Source organism: Erigeron canadensis, chromosome 5 (assembly GCF_010389155.1).
Source record: "Erigeron canadensis isolate Cc75 chromosome 5, C_canadensis_v1, whole genome shotgun sequence".
In the NCBI taxonomy this organism is placed as follows: Eukaryota; Viridiplantae; Streptophyta; class Magnoliopsida; order Asterales; family Asteraceae; genus Erigeron; species Erigeron canadensis.
The window spans coordinates 38733415-38746647 of NC_057765.1; the positions used below are offsets into that span (position 1 = coordinate 38733415).

Here is a 13233-nt window from a genome sequence, read left to right on the forward strand (position 1 = left end):
AAAGTTAATGATATCATTGTAAATTTTTCTACACAAAACATCACTCTTGTGCTGCCCACTCCAAATGTCATTGTTGGGACACGTATCATACCGTTAAAAAAAATAAAAGATAAAAAAGTATGACTTTTATTCAATTAAAAATTGATTGACTTGTAGGCCAACTGTTAACATTACTTGGTATTTTTTCTAGCAGCAATCAGCCAATGGAGTTTTTATGATAAGCTAGAGAAAGTACATCTATGTTATTTTAATAAACAAATGACACTTCTTTCTTTTCAATTCTTTACCTTTAAAATAACCAAACTATCATTACTTTTCAACATATTATTAACTTATACACTAAATCTACTTAATATATCTTAAAATATTTTACATTCATTTTTATCCAAGCTATCTATCTCCTTTATTATTTATTTAATTTTTCTATCTAATATCTCTATAATATACTTAATAAAGTTATTTACAAATTTTAGATATATCTTTCTTAACCATAAGATAACTACACTACCATTTACATCAATTACTTTCAGATTAATAATCACATTGTTACCACCACCACTAACACGGTAGCAACATCCGCTGCCATCACCGCCGCGGCACCGCCACATTACACGGATATCTATCTCGTACATTTATATCTTGACTTGCTGAATATATCTATGAAAAAGTCAACCTAAGTTGTTTCCTAATAAAAACATTCAGCCTAAATAAATACGAGTAATAAATAGATAAAGGAAATAATAAATTTCCACATCCGCATTGATATACACGTAAAGTTCCGCTCCTAGAATTTTAATCCTCGTTTAATAACATCTGCTAATTATGTGGTACCATTTTCAATTTGGTTCATTCATAATTTCAAATATTAATTTCTGGAAGGAAAACAGATGGGAAGTTACTATCCAAATTAATTAGCATTCCACAATGTCTTTAAGTCATACTATCATGGAACCCCTCTAATACGACGGGGTTCGTGACAGCAATGATGTGGTGGTAGGGGGGGCGACGACAGCTGGTGGTAGAGTCGGCATCGAGTGGTGTAAATAATTGATATAACGTGTTAATAGAGATCCTTAAAAAAATAAATGAGTGGTAATGTAATATAATCATTAAAGGTACTTTAAACATTTTTTCTCATGTAACTTTCAACATGCGCCTATTTTTTTTATAAGATATATAGTATAGATATAGATCTAATATAGCTAGCATAGATTTCCAACTTGGATCTTGTTAAATACAACTTTTAAGGTTATAGTTAAGGTGCATAAAATAGTTGCATACTTACAATAAGATTTAGGAGATGGACTTTTGACATGTAACATAACATAATAACATATAATATACGTTAACTATAGCTTTTAGGCTATAATGAGCTTTAATCTTTAATGCATACTATCCAATTAAGTTACTCTCTTTTCATAATATATTGATTGAACACCAACGCTTCCTCAAGCCACACAACCTTGTTATTAGGTATTGTGGTATTGTACAGGTACATCTAGATTATTAACATTTGTGTGTGAAAAGCTAAAACTAGAAAAAGAAAAGGACGACTTTGAAAGACGTTGGGATGAATTAAGGAAAAGCCGAACAGGTCAAGGTCGAGAAGGCTGGACAGATGCTGCGGGGTTGAGGAGGGCGATGCCATGTTGATCACGCCAAACCCATCCCGAACTATACTCTTCGCTCATGCATGATGATTTATGAGCTTTAATTATAGATGATGAACCTAGTGAGATGGTTATACTATAATTAACTGTAATTCGGAGATCTAACTCGGTCTTTGGACTAACTAAATTAAATATATTACGAATAGTTCATGATTTCAGGTTGAACATTCAAAAGTCAAGCACATTTCATAATCCCCAAAAAAATATCAAAATCACTTTCGTTTCTTTTTCCTTGGATACATTATATATTTATATGTATATGGGGAAAGAAACCATAGGGACTTTTAAGTTATAACTTGATATCAATATTTGAATGTATATGTGAATATAAGTTCGTTCATATATGAACAAATTAAGTAATACTGAATACTTAATATTACATATTGACGCAGACGGAGACGGACAATTAGGATAACTAATCAAGCATGTTGATTCAAAAGAATACCAAGAGACAGATAATTAGGATAACTTAATATTACATATTTTGCATAGATTGCTTTATATACAAAGGGTATACAAATATCATGTAAGCTGCACGTTTCTTCGTGCTAAAGGTCGTGGTGGAACATGCACCACGGCGGAATCTGATGCACCATAAGAAAAGATACACAGGGCTACTTAATTGTTTGCATGAAAATGGGTATGTCGAGTATGATTTAAAGAGCAATTATTGTAAAGATTTTGCACTTTATTGTAAAACTGGTCTTTGGAGCAATAATATAGAGTATCAAGGAAGGAGCAACCAAGTGAATATGGTTCATCCAAAAACCAATGATGAAAATGATGAAGGAATAGGAGGGACTATGCAACGATTAGTGACCGCCATTCCAAGATCCTTCTCAAAGAGAGAGGATAAAGACTTTCGAGAGGATGTAGTGAACGTGCTTGTAGAAGAGTTTTCTTCTTTTTGTCTTGCTCTAAAGTACAGTAGTTTTGAATAAACAACAGAAGATTGTGCAATAAATCTTTTCATCTGGGGATGTGTTCGAGTTCTAAGGAAGGCTACACAAATTTTATTTAAATCTAGAAATTAAATGTATCAGACATTGTATATCATTTTCTTATCTTATGATTGTGTTAATAATAATTTCTATTAATTGTTGATTCTGGTAAATGGTCTGGTCTGGTTAAGTTTATATCTTAATTATTGATTCTGTTAATCCTTAAGTACTTATTCATGATATCAAAACATGTTTGCGAACTAGATGAGTTCCTAATTTCTGATCAGATTATCAAAATTACTGCAACTCTGTTTATTTATTCTTAATTTCTTTTATCTCAATAATCACTATAACTACTACAAAAACTGGTTTGGTGATTAAGAAACGGTTTCTATATCTTCACCGCTTTCTAGTGAAATAGAGTTCTCTGTCTATTTCATTGTTGATTAACCGGTGACCTTTACTTTCAAATAGAAAACACGGTTGTAAAACGTTTTTGTAAAGCTCGGCCCAACTATCAAGCATGGGCTTTGGGCCTTCAAAAACAGAAGGCCCCTATTTTTTTGTAGCATTTGACTTTTGTATATATAAAGAATTTTAGGTTTTTAGCGACTAAAAGATAAAATTAACCTCGACTAAACAAAGAAATATGGTATGCAAGTATAGTACAGTAGTACACCATTTAGTACACACAAGTTTTTTTTATTTAGTCATTTTGCTTTTTATTTTTCACAAGTTATAATAGTAATAGCCTTGTGATCCTTCAATCTTTCATAATAAGAGTCTAGGAGTTGTGTATGAGAGTATGAGTACACCATTTGATCTAACACTTCTTGTTTTTTTTTTTTTTTTTACAAGTGGAGTGGTCCTTCATCACTACAAAAAAATTGCCATTTAATGGCACACAAAATCTGCCACTAAATATCCAAAAAGTGTCACTAATCTCCTCGTAGGTAATGGATGACACGCCAATGGTGCTTTAGCCCATTGGCATAGGCATAGTCCTCGCATGAAGTAGACCCGGGTTCGAATCTATGGAGGGGGTAGGGTTTTTCTTTTAATTAGGGTCGTGCCTTCGGGCGGCTAAGAGGTTTTTCCTCCTACCGGGTATTGGGGGTTGGTGAGGTGGTCGTCCATTAGCCTTACAAAAAAAAAATGAGGTAATGGGTGACACAAAAAAGTGACACTAGTACTGCTACCAATAAAACCCTTTTGTGGCACTTATAGTTTTGTCACTCTTAAGTTTCATTACTTTAGTGGCACTTTTGTCTATGTCATAATAGTCGATTCAAGCTTTTGCAACACATAATTTGTGACTCTAATTATTTAGCATTAGTGATACTATATTTAGCAACTATAACACTGATTTATTACTTTACTATCATAATATAAAACAATACAAACACAATATATAAGAACTCAAACTATAACTTTATTACTAGAAACAAAGATTACATTGTCTTCCAAACACTTTCATAACCCAAAATTAGATACAAATACATCACTATATATCAAAATACTCAATAAAGACTTGTTTGCATATGAACTGGATCTGCAGATTTGTTGCTGAAGAGCATAAACTTCACCATTTCTTGTAATAATAACAAGCAATTTCCTGCATAAGCAAATAGAAAGTTTAAGACATTAAAAAATAGTAATAATGTGAGGATGTCATTGCAATTTACAAGAGTAGAAGATCAAAATTAATTAAAACCAAAGTTATTATAGATGAAATTAATGAAAATTAACTGTTTTAATCTAGTTTACAATTGTTAAGTGACATACTTGAGTTGAAGTAATTACAAGTAGACTATTTTGTAGTACAACGATGTGCAAGCCACTTTTTACCTTATGAGTCCTGCATGCACTTAAGAGCAATGAATCTTAAATGATAGAAATGGGCAAAGTAAAAACTAACATCTTTGAGATGGGAAAAATATGCAGCGTCATTTATAAGCATTTCTCTAACCAACAATATGAAAATCTCTATCAATAGGAGAAATAAATAAACACTGAGACACAAACCCAGGTTAGTAAACCGAGACACACATTATCACCATTGATACCACACAAAATCAATAATAAAAGGAGCATGTTTGTGATATCCACATCTGTAATTGAAAGAAGCACCAAAATAAAAGTCATGAGATATTGTAACTTTATATAAAAATAAAAAATAATAATAATAGAATAGTTGTGAAAACCGATCTGACTAAGAAATCAAACAAAGGGTCAAAAACATTCATCTGTTACCAAGCTAAGGTGGCTCTTCAAGTACATGAATCGATTGTATGTTTGATAGTGATTTGCAAAACAGCCTTGAATAAAAGCCGTAAGATCTCACACCGAATTTGTGATTGTGAACACCCAATTTTATCTACATCTTTAGATGGGGGGAAATAAAGAGAATGAGATGGCTCCCATTTTATAAAAACTTCAGATCTGCGGGGGATTCAAAATTTAAAGAAAGTAACCCTTAAAACGGCCGCCATTTTTTTAAGGATTTTAGATGTGAAAATTGAAGAGGGAAAAATGGCCGCCATTTTCTTTTGGCTTTTGGGATGGAAAATACTAGAAGAGTGTCATTATAGCTGGGATGATTAATTGATTCAATTTTTTGTTAAATATATCAAATGGGGTGAAAAAAAACAAACATAGCTTTTAGTGGCAAAAATAACTAAAGTGTCACAAATGGTCTTCACCTATAATAACACTTATGAGATAGTGTCACTAATCATTTTTATCTTTTATGGCATAAATCAATGCCATAAAACCTGTATGCCACTAAAAGTTACTTTTTTTAGTACATATAGTACGAGACTACTATGTAACATTTTACATATGGAGTTAGCTGTTGTAATTTACAAAGTAGCAGAAGGTAGCAGATCAACAATAGAATTGTTGTGGTCCTTCACAGTAACATGTATTTTTTCTTTCTTTCTTTGTTATAGACTAGGCTCCAAAGGCCATCAAAATGCTTAAGCGACGATGCTAAAGCCTCTAATTGACCGTTCCCATTCTGGAAATGGAACATGAAATTATTATCAACTTATAATAGAACAATAAATACTAATAAGTCTCAAAGTACAATCAATAAATTTGACTAGCAGGAAAAATAGCCTCTCTACATTGTCGTGGTAGGGGTAAGGCTGTCTACATCTTAACCTCCCTCATACACCGTCGAGGTATTGGGACCCAAAACTCGTAGAAGACGGTATTGGGCGCTACTTATCTACTTTTCTATCTAGTAGGAAAAACAAATAACCGTGACAATGTTAGGGTGATCTCCCAGGTTAAATTTAAACTAGATTTAAATCCGGTATGAAACACAAGCTTATCGTCAAGGCTATAGGAAACGACATAGAAATTTGGAAGTCAAAGTAATTTACTGCGGTTGAGGAAGAAGTCTATATAGGAAATGACACGGAAATTTGATAAGAGTAGGGTCGATGAGTTTATGACAAATTTAATTTGATAATGAAATTGTACGAATAAAAGAGGTTCACATATTTTGAGTTTAGTCATCCATATGTTAATTATTGTGATGCAGGAAGACAATATATTGTCAATATTTTTATTTATTTGAGTTTCCTAGTTTATTTGATTTAGTTTCCAAAATTATATGGTTTCCTTGTTATCATTCCCAACTATAAAATGGGATCTTAGGTTAATTGTCTAGGGAGTTATTTTTATTATTGAAATAGAAGAACAATGTTCTTGAACCTTTTGGTTCGTTTTTATAGTCTTTGATTATTCATTACGTTTTTGAGTCATTTGATTGCTTCCAGTCTGTATCATTTGGTATCAGAGCTATGGTTTATCAAATGGCTCTACGTGAAAGCGAGTGTTTTCTTGTTCGCAGAGTCGCCGACCGAGGCGTCGACGAGACCATTTGTGACTCATGTGTTCATGGAGATCGATTTAATTGTGATCGTAGATTCGTCGGAAGAGGCAACGATAACAATGAACGAGACCCACTTGATTTCATAATATAAGAGTTATGTGTACTATATGACATTGTAGTGTATTTGTGTGTGAATTATATGAACCAAATAAACTCTGTGATTCAACTAGTGTCAAACTACGTATATCATCAAATTGCGCAGTTATAATTTTTTGAACCTAAGTTGGAGTACTATATTACAACTAGACAGAGTTCATCAAGAACATAATATTGATCAAATTTGGTATTAGTAGGTTTGGACAGGTTGATCAATCCGCGATTTGTTGCAAATAGTTTATACTAGAAGCAACTTATTCCACGAATTATCGCGGCTTCTAGCTTAATCCTTTAAGGGGGTGTTTGGTATGATGGAATGGAAAGGGAGAAACGGATTGGGAAAGACTTCCCTTGTTTGTTTGCGACGAAGAAAGGGAATGAGAAAAGGGAAAGGGTAATCAATTTCATTCTCTCCATTCTCTACAATTGTAGAGAATGGGTGAAAATGGAAAAGAAAAAAAAATTTTATTTTGTTTAAAAATGTTATATATAATAAATGTATTATTATTTAAAATTTTATTTTTTATATATATTCATTCTCTGTGGGTATCAAACAACGGAATCCATTCTCTTTTCAAATACTCATTCTCTTTCTCACTATTTTCATTCTCTATTACATTTCCATTCTCTATGATTCTCTCCTACCAAACACCCCCTTATATACTTAAGTTATTTTCAGCAAGTCCAAAAAATAGTTTAAGCATCAAACAGGCTAACCCAAGTATCTTGTATTTAATGAAATAGTAATAATAAAAGGTCTCAATGATTAGCAAATATAAATGAGTTAATGAGTTTTGTTTGACTCCATCAGTCCATCTAGCTGGGAGTCTGGGACTATTAACCTTAGACATCTTTCGCATCTGTTGGGCAGTTACTAAGTCATCAGGCCTACAAGAGCATAGGGGTTGTTTCCAAGGTTTTGGAGTCGGGATATATGTTTTTGGGTAGATGTCAGCATGACAGCACATGCTTGACGGCTTGATGATGGCCTCGGGGCTTTTTGCCTTGGGTAAAAAACAGAGCACTAGGCAAATGACGGATATATATTACATGTACATACATTATATAATCCATGGAATACCATCAATTCTCCATCTAAACTTTCACAGCTTACTCTCAAACATAAGTACGGGTCGAGTTTCATACTAAATGGTAATGTGAAAGATAAAAACAACAACAAATGTGCAATCAATCAAACAAACTAGGGATATTATCTGCCTCAAATTGCAGCTTTTGCAACAATATCCGAGTCCTTACAAGACGTGTTGGTTACATTTTCATCACCCACAATTGACAGCTTGACAGATTTCAGCACGAAACAATGGCATATCTTCCACCTCAACCTTGACCACATCATCTCGAACACCAATGTCGGTTTTATATCGGTTATAATAATACAACCCAGTGCCAGCAACCACTGTGACTACACCCATAGAGCTGTTGCACACAAATTTTGGAAGAACTGAAGTAATAATGGACTTCCATGGTGCATTTGAGACCATATTCACCTGACCACTGCTTCCGGTAGTGGGCCTGCCACCAATCAAACGACCTGTCTTGCAATATAACGCAAAATCCTCGCAGTTGTTCCTGACTACATGATAACCCCCAAATATATTATTTTGCAACAAATACATCGCTCTATGAATCACTTCATGAGGTGGATCCGATTGTGCAATGGTGCATGTCCCACCACGGATTTTGGAAAAATACTCAACTTTTTTCACTCCATATCGATACCGGTACAAGTTTCCAGTTCCAGTGAAACAGTTCAAACAAGAGATGACCACTCCACTGTCGGCCAGCTTGAATCCACAATCGGGAAAGTTCAAACATGAAGCTTGAAGATTCTGATCTGTTAAAGATAAGCAGCGAGAACACGAGCTCAAATTCAAACTAGAACTATCATTTTCTCCATTTTTAGGGTGTGGAAATTCAGGGCCAAGAGATGTCAAACATGAAGCTGAAAGATATGAGTATGAAGAAGGCATGTTCCAACCAAGACCAGACTTGTCGTTTTCTGGAGCGGTGAAGTGAACAACCTTGTTTTCACCGACATAAATACCTGTAGTTAAGTAGTTAAAAAAGAAAAGTATATATTTGAACGGCAATTCTACTCTTACTCCTAATCTACCTCATTCACCCATGCCAGAAATTGAAATTTGGCATTTAAATCACAGAGGTCACTAATCACTAATCAGGGACTCTCATTAATCAAACTTATGTTGTTTTGCTACTGATCAGAGTCAGTACCCACAAGGCCACAACATATAGTTGCTGATCAAACTTATGCTAATGTTAGACTAGAGTCAGCAGATCAAACTTAAGCTAATGTTGCCCGCTAGAGTCAAGTCAGTCAACACCAACAGCATTCACTCACATTCACTGAACACTCACTCATTAGGTGATGGGTTTTTCATCCAGAAGTTTAAATTGGGGATCTATCCGGCGAGGGCTTTCTATTACCGACCCAATTAAGGCAAAGTAGGCTAGTCTGCCTGTATAAAAAGTATAAGTTGAAAGTGTCAATACTTAAACTTCCCACAATAAGCATTATAAATCGATAATAAAACATAGAATAATTTTATGTCTGAATAACAAACACAACCTAACCTAACATTACTAGCATGCCTGTATATGTTATGCATAATAATAATGATGTATGTATGTATGTTGAAAAAACAAAAACAAGAAAGACAGACCATGATGAGCGTAACTGTAGGCAGTCCTCCAAGTGTAGATGTGATCTCCTGCCTTCATTTCGTTTGGATCAAGTCGATGAGACAGATAATCCATTTTTCTCAATGCAGATTTGATTCAAGGTTTTGAAACGCCAAAAATGTAGGTTCTTTACTTCATACAAATTCCATCATTTATGATTTTGAAAAGTGGAGAAATAAAGTTTTGATTCGATCGAGGTGTTTCCGTGAAGTTTCTTAAATTATTATTTAAGATATATGCAAAAAAAAAAAACAAAAGTTAAAAAAGACCACTAGACCAGTGTGCCAAAAGTAAAGTACTTTTTGACTCATGTTTGGAAAAAATTAAATTAAATTTCATGTAAAGTACGTGATTCCTTCCTATATATTACAGTATATACTAAAAGAACATGCGATGCGATAGAGATCCGAATATGACGCGGAAAAATTAATCAATTATGGTGATGACGCGGACGGGGAGTGGTGGTGTTGATGGCGCAGATGGTTGGACTCGAACGAAAAGGAAAAAAACTTAACTTTTTAAATAACTAGGCATAAAAACAGAATTGGAATATATATGTATTGAAAGGTTCCTTGAGCTAATAATAAGGGGTGCCATTTATAGTCCAGAAAGTCCCGGTTTCAGTACTTTGCACTATATTGTAAGATTTCCATGTAAAGTGCTAACCTTGCACACCATATTCACATATTTTAGGCAATCTCAGTCATCAGTAGGGATTCTTTCCATGGTTGATGAGTTAGGGTACGTGTTTTGGCCTAGGTTTTAGCACAAGCTTGATGTTGACCTCGGGCCTAATTGCCTTGAGTAAAAAACAGAGCACTAGGCAAATGACATATATATTATGGTCAAGGAGGGGGTTATATCTTACATGTACTGATGTACATATATATAACCAATTGAACACCATCATATATATTCTGCATCTAATCTTACACAGCATAATCTCAAAGATGAGGGTGGAGCCGCATACTAAATGTTAACGCGGAAGGGGGAAAAAAGGAGATATAATATATATGCAATCAATAATGCAAACAAGATAAAAAACAACTGTCTCAAATTGCAGCTTTTGGAACAAAATCTAAGTCCTTACAAGACGTGTTGGGTACATCATAGCTTTCATCACCCACAATTAACAGCTTGACAGGCTTCAGCACGAAAGAATGCAATATCTTCCACCTCAACCTTGACCACATCATCTCGAACACCAATGTCAGTTTTATATCGGCGATAATAATATATCCCGGTGCTAGCAAGCACTGTGACTACACCCACGACAGAGCTATTAAAGACTAATTTTGGAAGGGTTGAAGTAATAATGGACTTCCATGGTGCATTAGAGACCATATTTACCTGACCACTGCTTCCAGTAGTGGGCCTGCCACTAATCAAAAGACCCGTCTTGCAATATAACGCAAAATCCTCGCAGTTGTTCCTGACCACATGATAATCCCCAAATACATTGTTTTGCAGCAAATATGTTGCTCTATGAATCACTTCCTGAGGTGGATCCGATTGCGCAATGGTGCATGTGCCACCACGGACTTTGGAAAAATACTCAGCTGTTGTCACTCCATACTGATACAGGTACAAGTTTCCAGTTCCAATGAAACAGTTCAAACAAGAGATGACCACTCCACTGTTGGCCAGCTTGAATCCACAATCAGGAAAAGCGGCACACTTACAAGATAAGACCAGATCTGGTGTTACATAACCTATTAGTCGTAACACTTTGGTGACGATTAATCGTGACGCTTTGCTCAAACATGAAGCTTGAAGAGTTTGATTTGAAGATAAGCAGCGAGCACACGGGCTGAAATTCAAACTAGAGCTATCATTTCTTCCGCTTTTAGGGTGTGAAAATTCAGGGCCAAGAGAATTTAAACATGAAGCTGAAAGATATGTGTATGAAGAAGAAAAAGGCAAGTTCCAACCAACACCAGACTTGTTTTCTGGAGCAGTGAAGTGAACAACCTTGTTTTCGCCAACATATATACCTGTATCAAGTATTGAATTATCATACATAAAGCTTTTTTTATAAACAAAAACGCAATTAGATGATAAAAAGTGTTTATATTCCCAAAAGTTTGATCCAATTAAGCTGTGTTTGTGGATTGCAGACTGCACTTCAACAACTTGTCTAACTACTTATAAGTTATAACTGAGTTTTTTTTCTTTTTTTTTTCTTTTTTTTTCTTTTTGCAAATAAGCACATTTGAGCTTTTCAATAAAATTTGATAAGCAAAACTGTTAGTAGTGACATAGCTACAGGGGATTAGGGGGTGTTTGAGATTAAATCAGAAAAAACACACAAGGCCCATGCCAACAGTGACCGCTTCGGCTCTTCCCCAGTTCTTCCCTCGTACCATATCAACGTCACATCATTTCTTCTCAATTCCCCACCACATGACACACTCGTGTCAACAACACTCGTTTCACTTTTTCATCATTTCTTCCAGCCAACTAGAGTCAACACCCAAAGCATTTGCTCGCACTCGCTCACTAGTCATTTTACCAATTCCCACATGCTTACATTTAAGGGTGTAAATCATGCCGTGTTCATGCTAACAGGTTGCGGGTTCATATGCCTCCACCCGAACCCAACCCATTACATAATTGTGTCAAAAAGTTGAACCTAAACCCAATCCGTTTAATAAATATGTTTAGTTGTGTCGGCTGATTTACAACACGTACCATCTCAAATCATAAGTTACATAATAAAAATTATAAGTTAACAGTCTCAAACGATAAGCATTATAACATTATATTAAACAAAAACAAAATAATTTAGAGGTACAAATTTTATATACTCGTAAAACATATGAAAATACTAGTGTGCCTATGCTATGCATTTCAACCCCAAACCCTTAGACCTGTTTGGTTCCCATAAATTTTTGGAAAAATGATAAATAGGAATCTTGATTTCTATCTCTTAGGCTAACATTATAAATTCCAAATCTCTTTCCAATAAATTCTTTTGAAATCTTTGAACCAAACGACCCTTAAAATATAATAATGTACGTTTAAAGAAGCTAACAGGATAAAAAGAGACAAAGATTAAAGATATATACAGACCATGATGAGCGTAAGTGTAGGCAGCCCTCCAAGTGTAAATGTGGTCTCCTGGCTTTATTTCGCTTGGATCAACTTGTTGAGAAAAAGAACTCATTTTGACAATGCAGATTTATTTGATTCTAAGTTTTGGAACGGCAAACAAATGTAGGTTTTTACTTCATACAGATTCTATCTTTTAATTAATGGTGAAATTATCTTTGAAAACTGGAGAAATAATGATAGGTTTACGGAGAAAACCTAGAAACTCCCAATATAAAACCCGTAGAGTGGGTGAGACTCCAAAAATAAAAGACAAGAGAAAAGACTAAAATTCCATTTCATTCATTCATAATTCTGAAGGATACATGCTTGACTATAAATAGGCTACGAAAACTAATTACAAGAAAACAAAAAATAACTGATAACACCACGTAATACTTGACCCACTAATCACGATTAACTACCAACTCAAATGAAAATAACTTATAAACTAGATATAGTAAGTGCATGGCAACGTGGGTCGAACCAAAAGTAACAGCCATTTACAGTTGCTCATAACAAATAACGTGTGTAGTTTAGTTTATTTCTTCAAACTCCATTAACTATTTTTTTTTTTTTAAACCGACTAAAACTCCATTACTTCACTTTGGAAACCAACAGTCCATGGGAAATAAAGTCGAATATTCAATGTTTTAAATACCCGTAAATACCGGTTGGAAGGTATCGGAGGGTATTCCAGTATTTTAAGTTCGGTATTATAAGATTATAAGTGTATTTTGACTATTTGTATGATATTTAATATTATTTTTTGTTTTTTCGTAAACTTTAAAACTTTTTTTTTTGTTATGAA

The 13233-nt window shown here is 34.3% G+C and overlaps 2 protein-coding genes and 1 long non-coding RNA gene across 3 annotated transcripts; all 3 read right to left on the bottom strand.

Annotated features, from left to right (window-relative positions):
• Positions 1–4023: 4023 nt before the first annotated feature.
• On the bottom strand, positions 4024–5264 carry LOC122602124. The gene is made up of 2 exons (XR_006324161.1): positions 4397–5264; positions 4024–4226 (listed from the first exon to the last, which is right to left on the bottom strand). It is a non-coding gene; the product is annotated as an uncharacterized LOC122602124 (long non-coding RNA).
• Positions 5265–7636: 2372 nt separating this feature from the next.
• On the bottom strand, positions 7637–9537 carry LOC122600094 (protein LEAD-SENSITIVE 1-like). Its single transcript, XM_043772749.1, has 2 exons — positions 9314–9537; positions 7637–8676 (listed from the first exon to the last, which is right to left on the bottom strand). Exons 1-2 carry the CDS (start codon positions 9405–9407, stop codon positions 7892–7894), a joined length of 879 nt encoding a protein of 292 aa, XP_043628684.1. The 5' UTR covers positions 9408–9537; the 3' UTR covers positions 7637–7891.
• Positions 9538–10384: 847 nt separating this feature from the next.
• Positions 10385–11354, bottom strand: LOC122601767 (protein LEAD-SENSITIVE 1-like). Its single transcript, XM_043774505.1, has one exon. It carries the CDS (start codon positions 11352–11354, stop codon positions 10452–10454), a length of 903 nt encoding a protein of 300 aa, XP_043630440.1. The 3' UTR covers positions 10385–10451.
• Positions 11355–13233: the final 1879 nt, after the last annotated feature.

Coding starts and splice junctions, on each gene's coding strand:
- LOC122600094 (XM_043772749.1), bottom strand. CDS start 9,407: ATGGATTATCTGTCTCATCGACTTGATCCAAACGAAATGAAGGCAGGA. Junction 8,677..9,313: donor CTACAGTTACGCTCATCATG/GTCTGTCTTTCT, acceptor ACTTAACTACAG/GTATTTATGTCGGTGAAAAC.
- LOC122601767 (XM_043774505.1), bottom strand. CDS start 11,354: ATGTATGATAATTCAATACTTGATACAGGTATATATGTTGGCGAAAAC.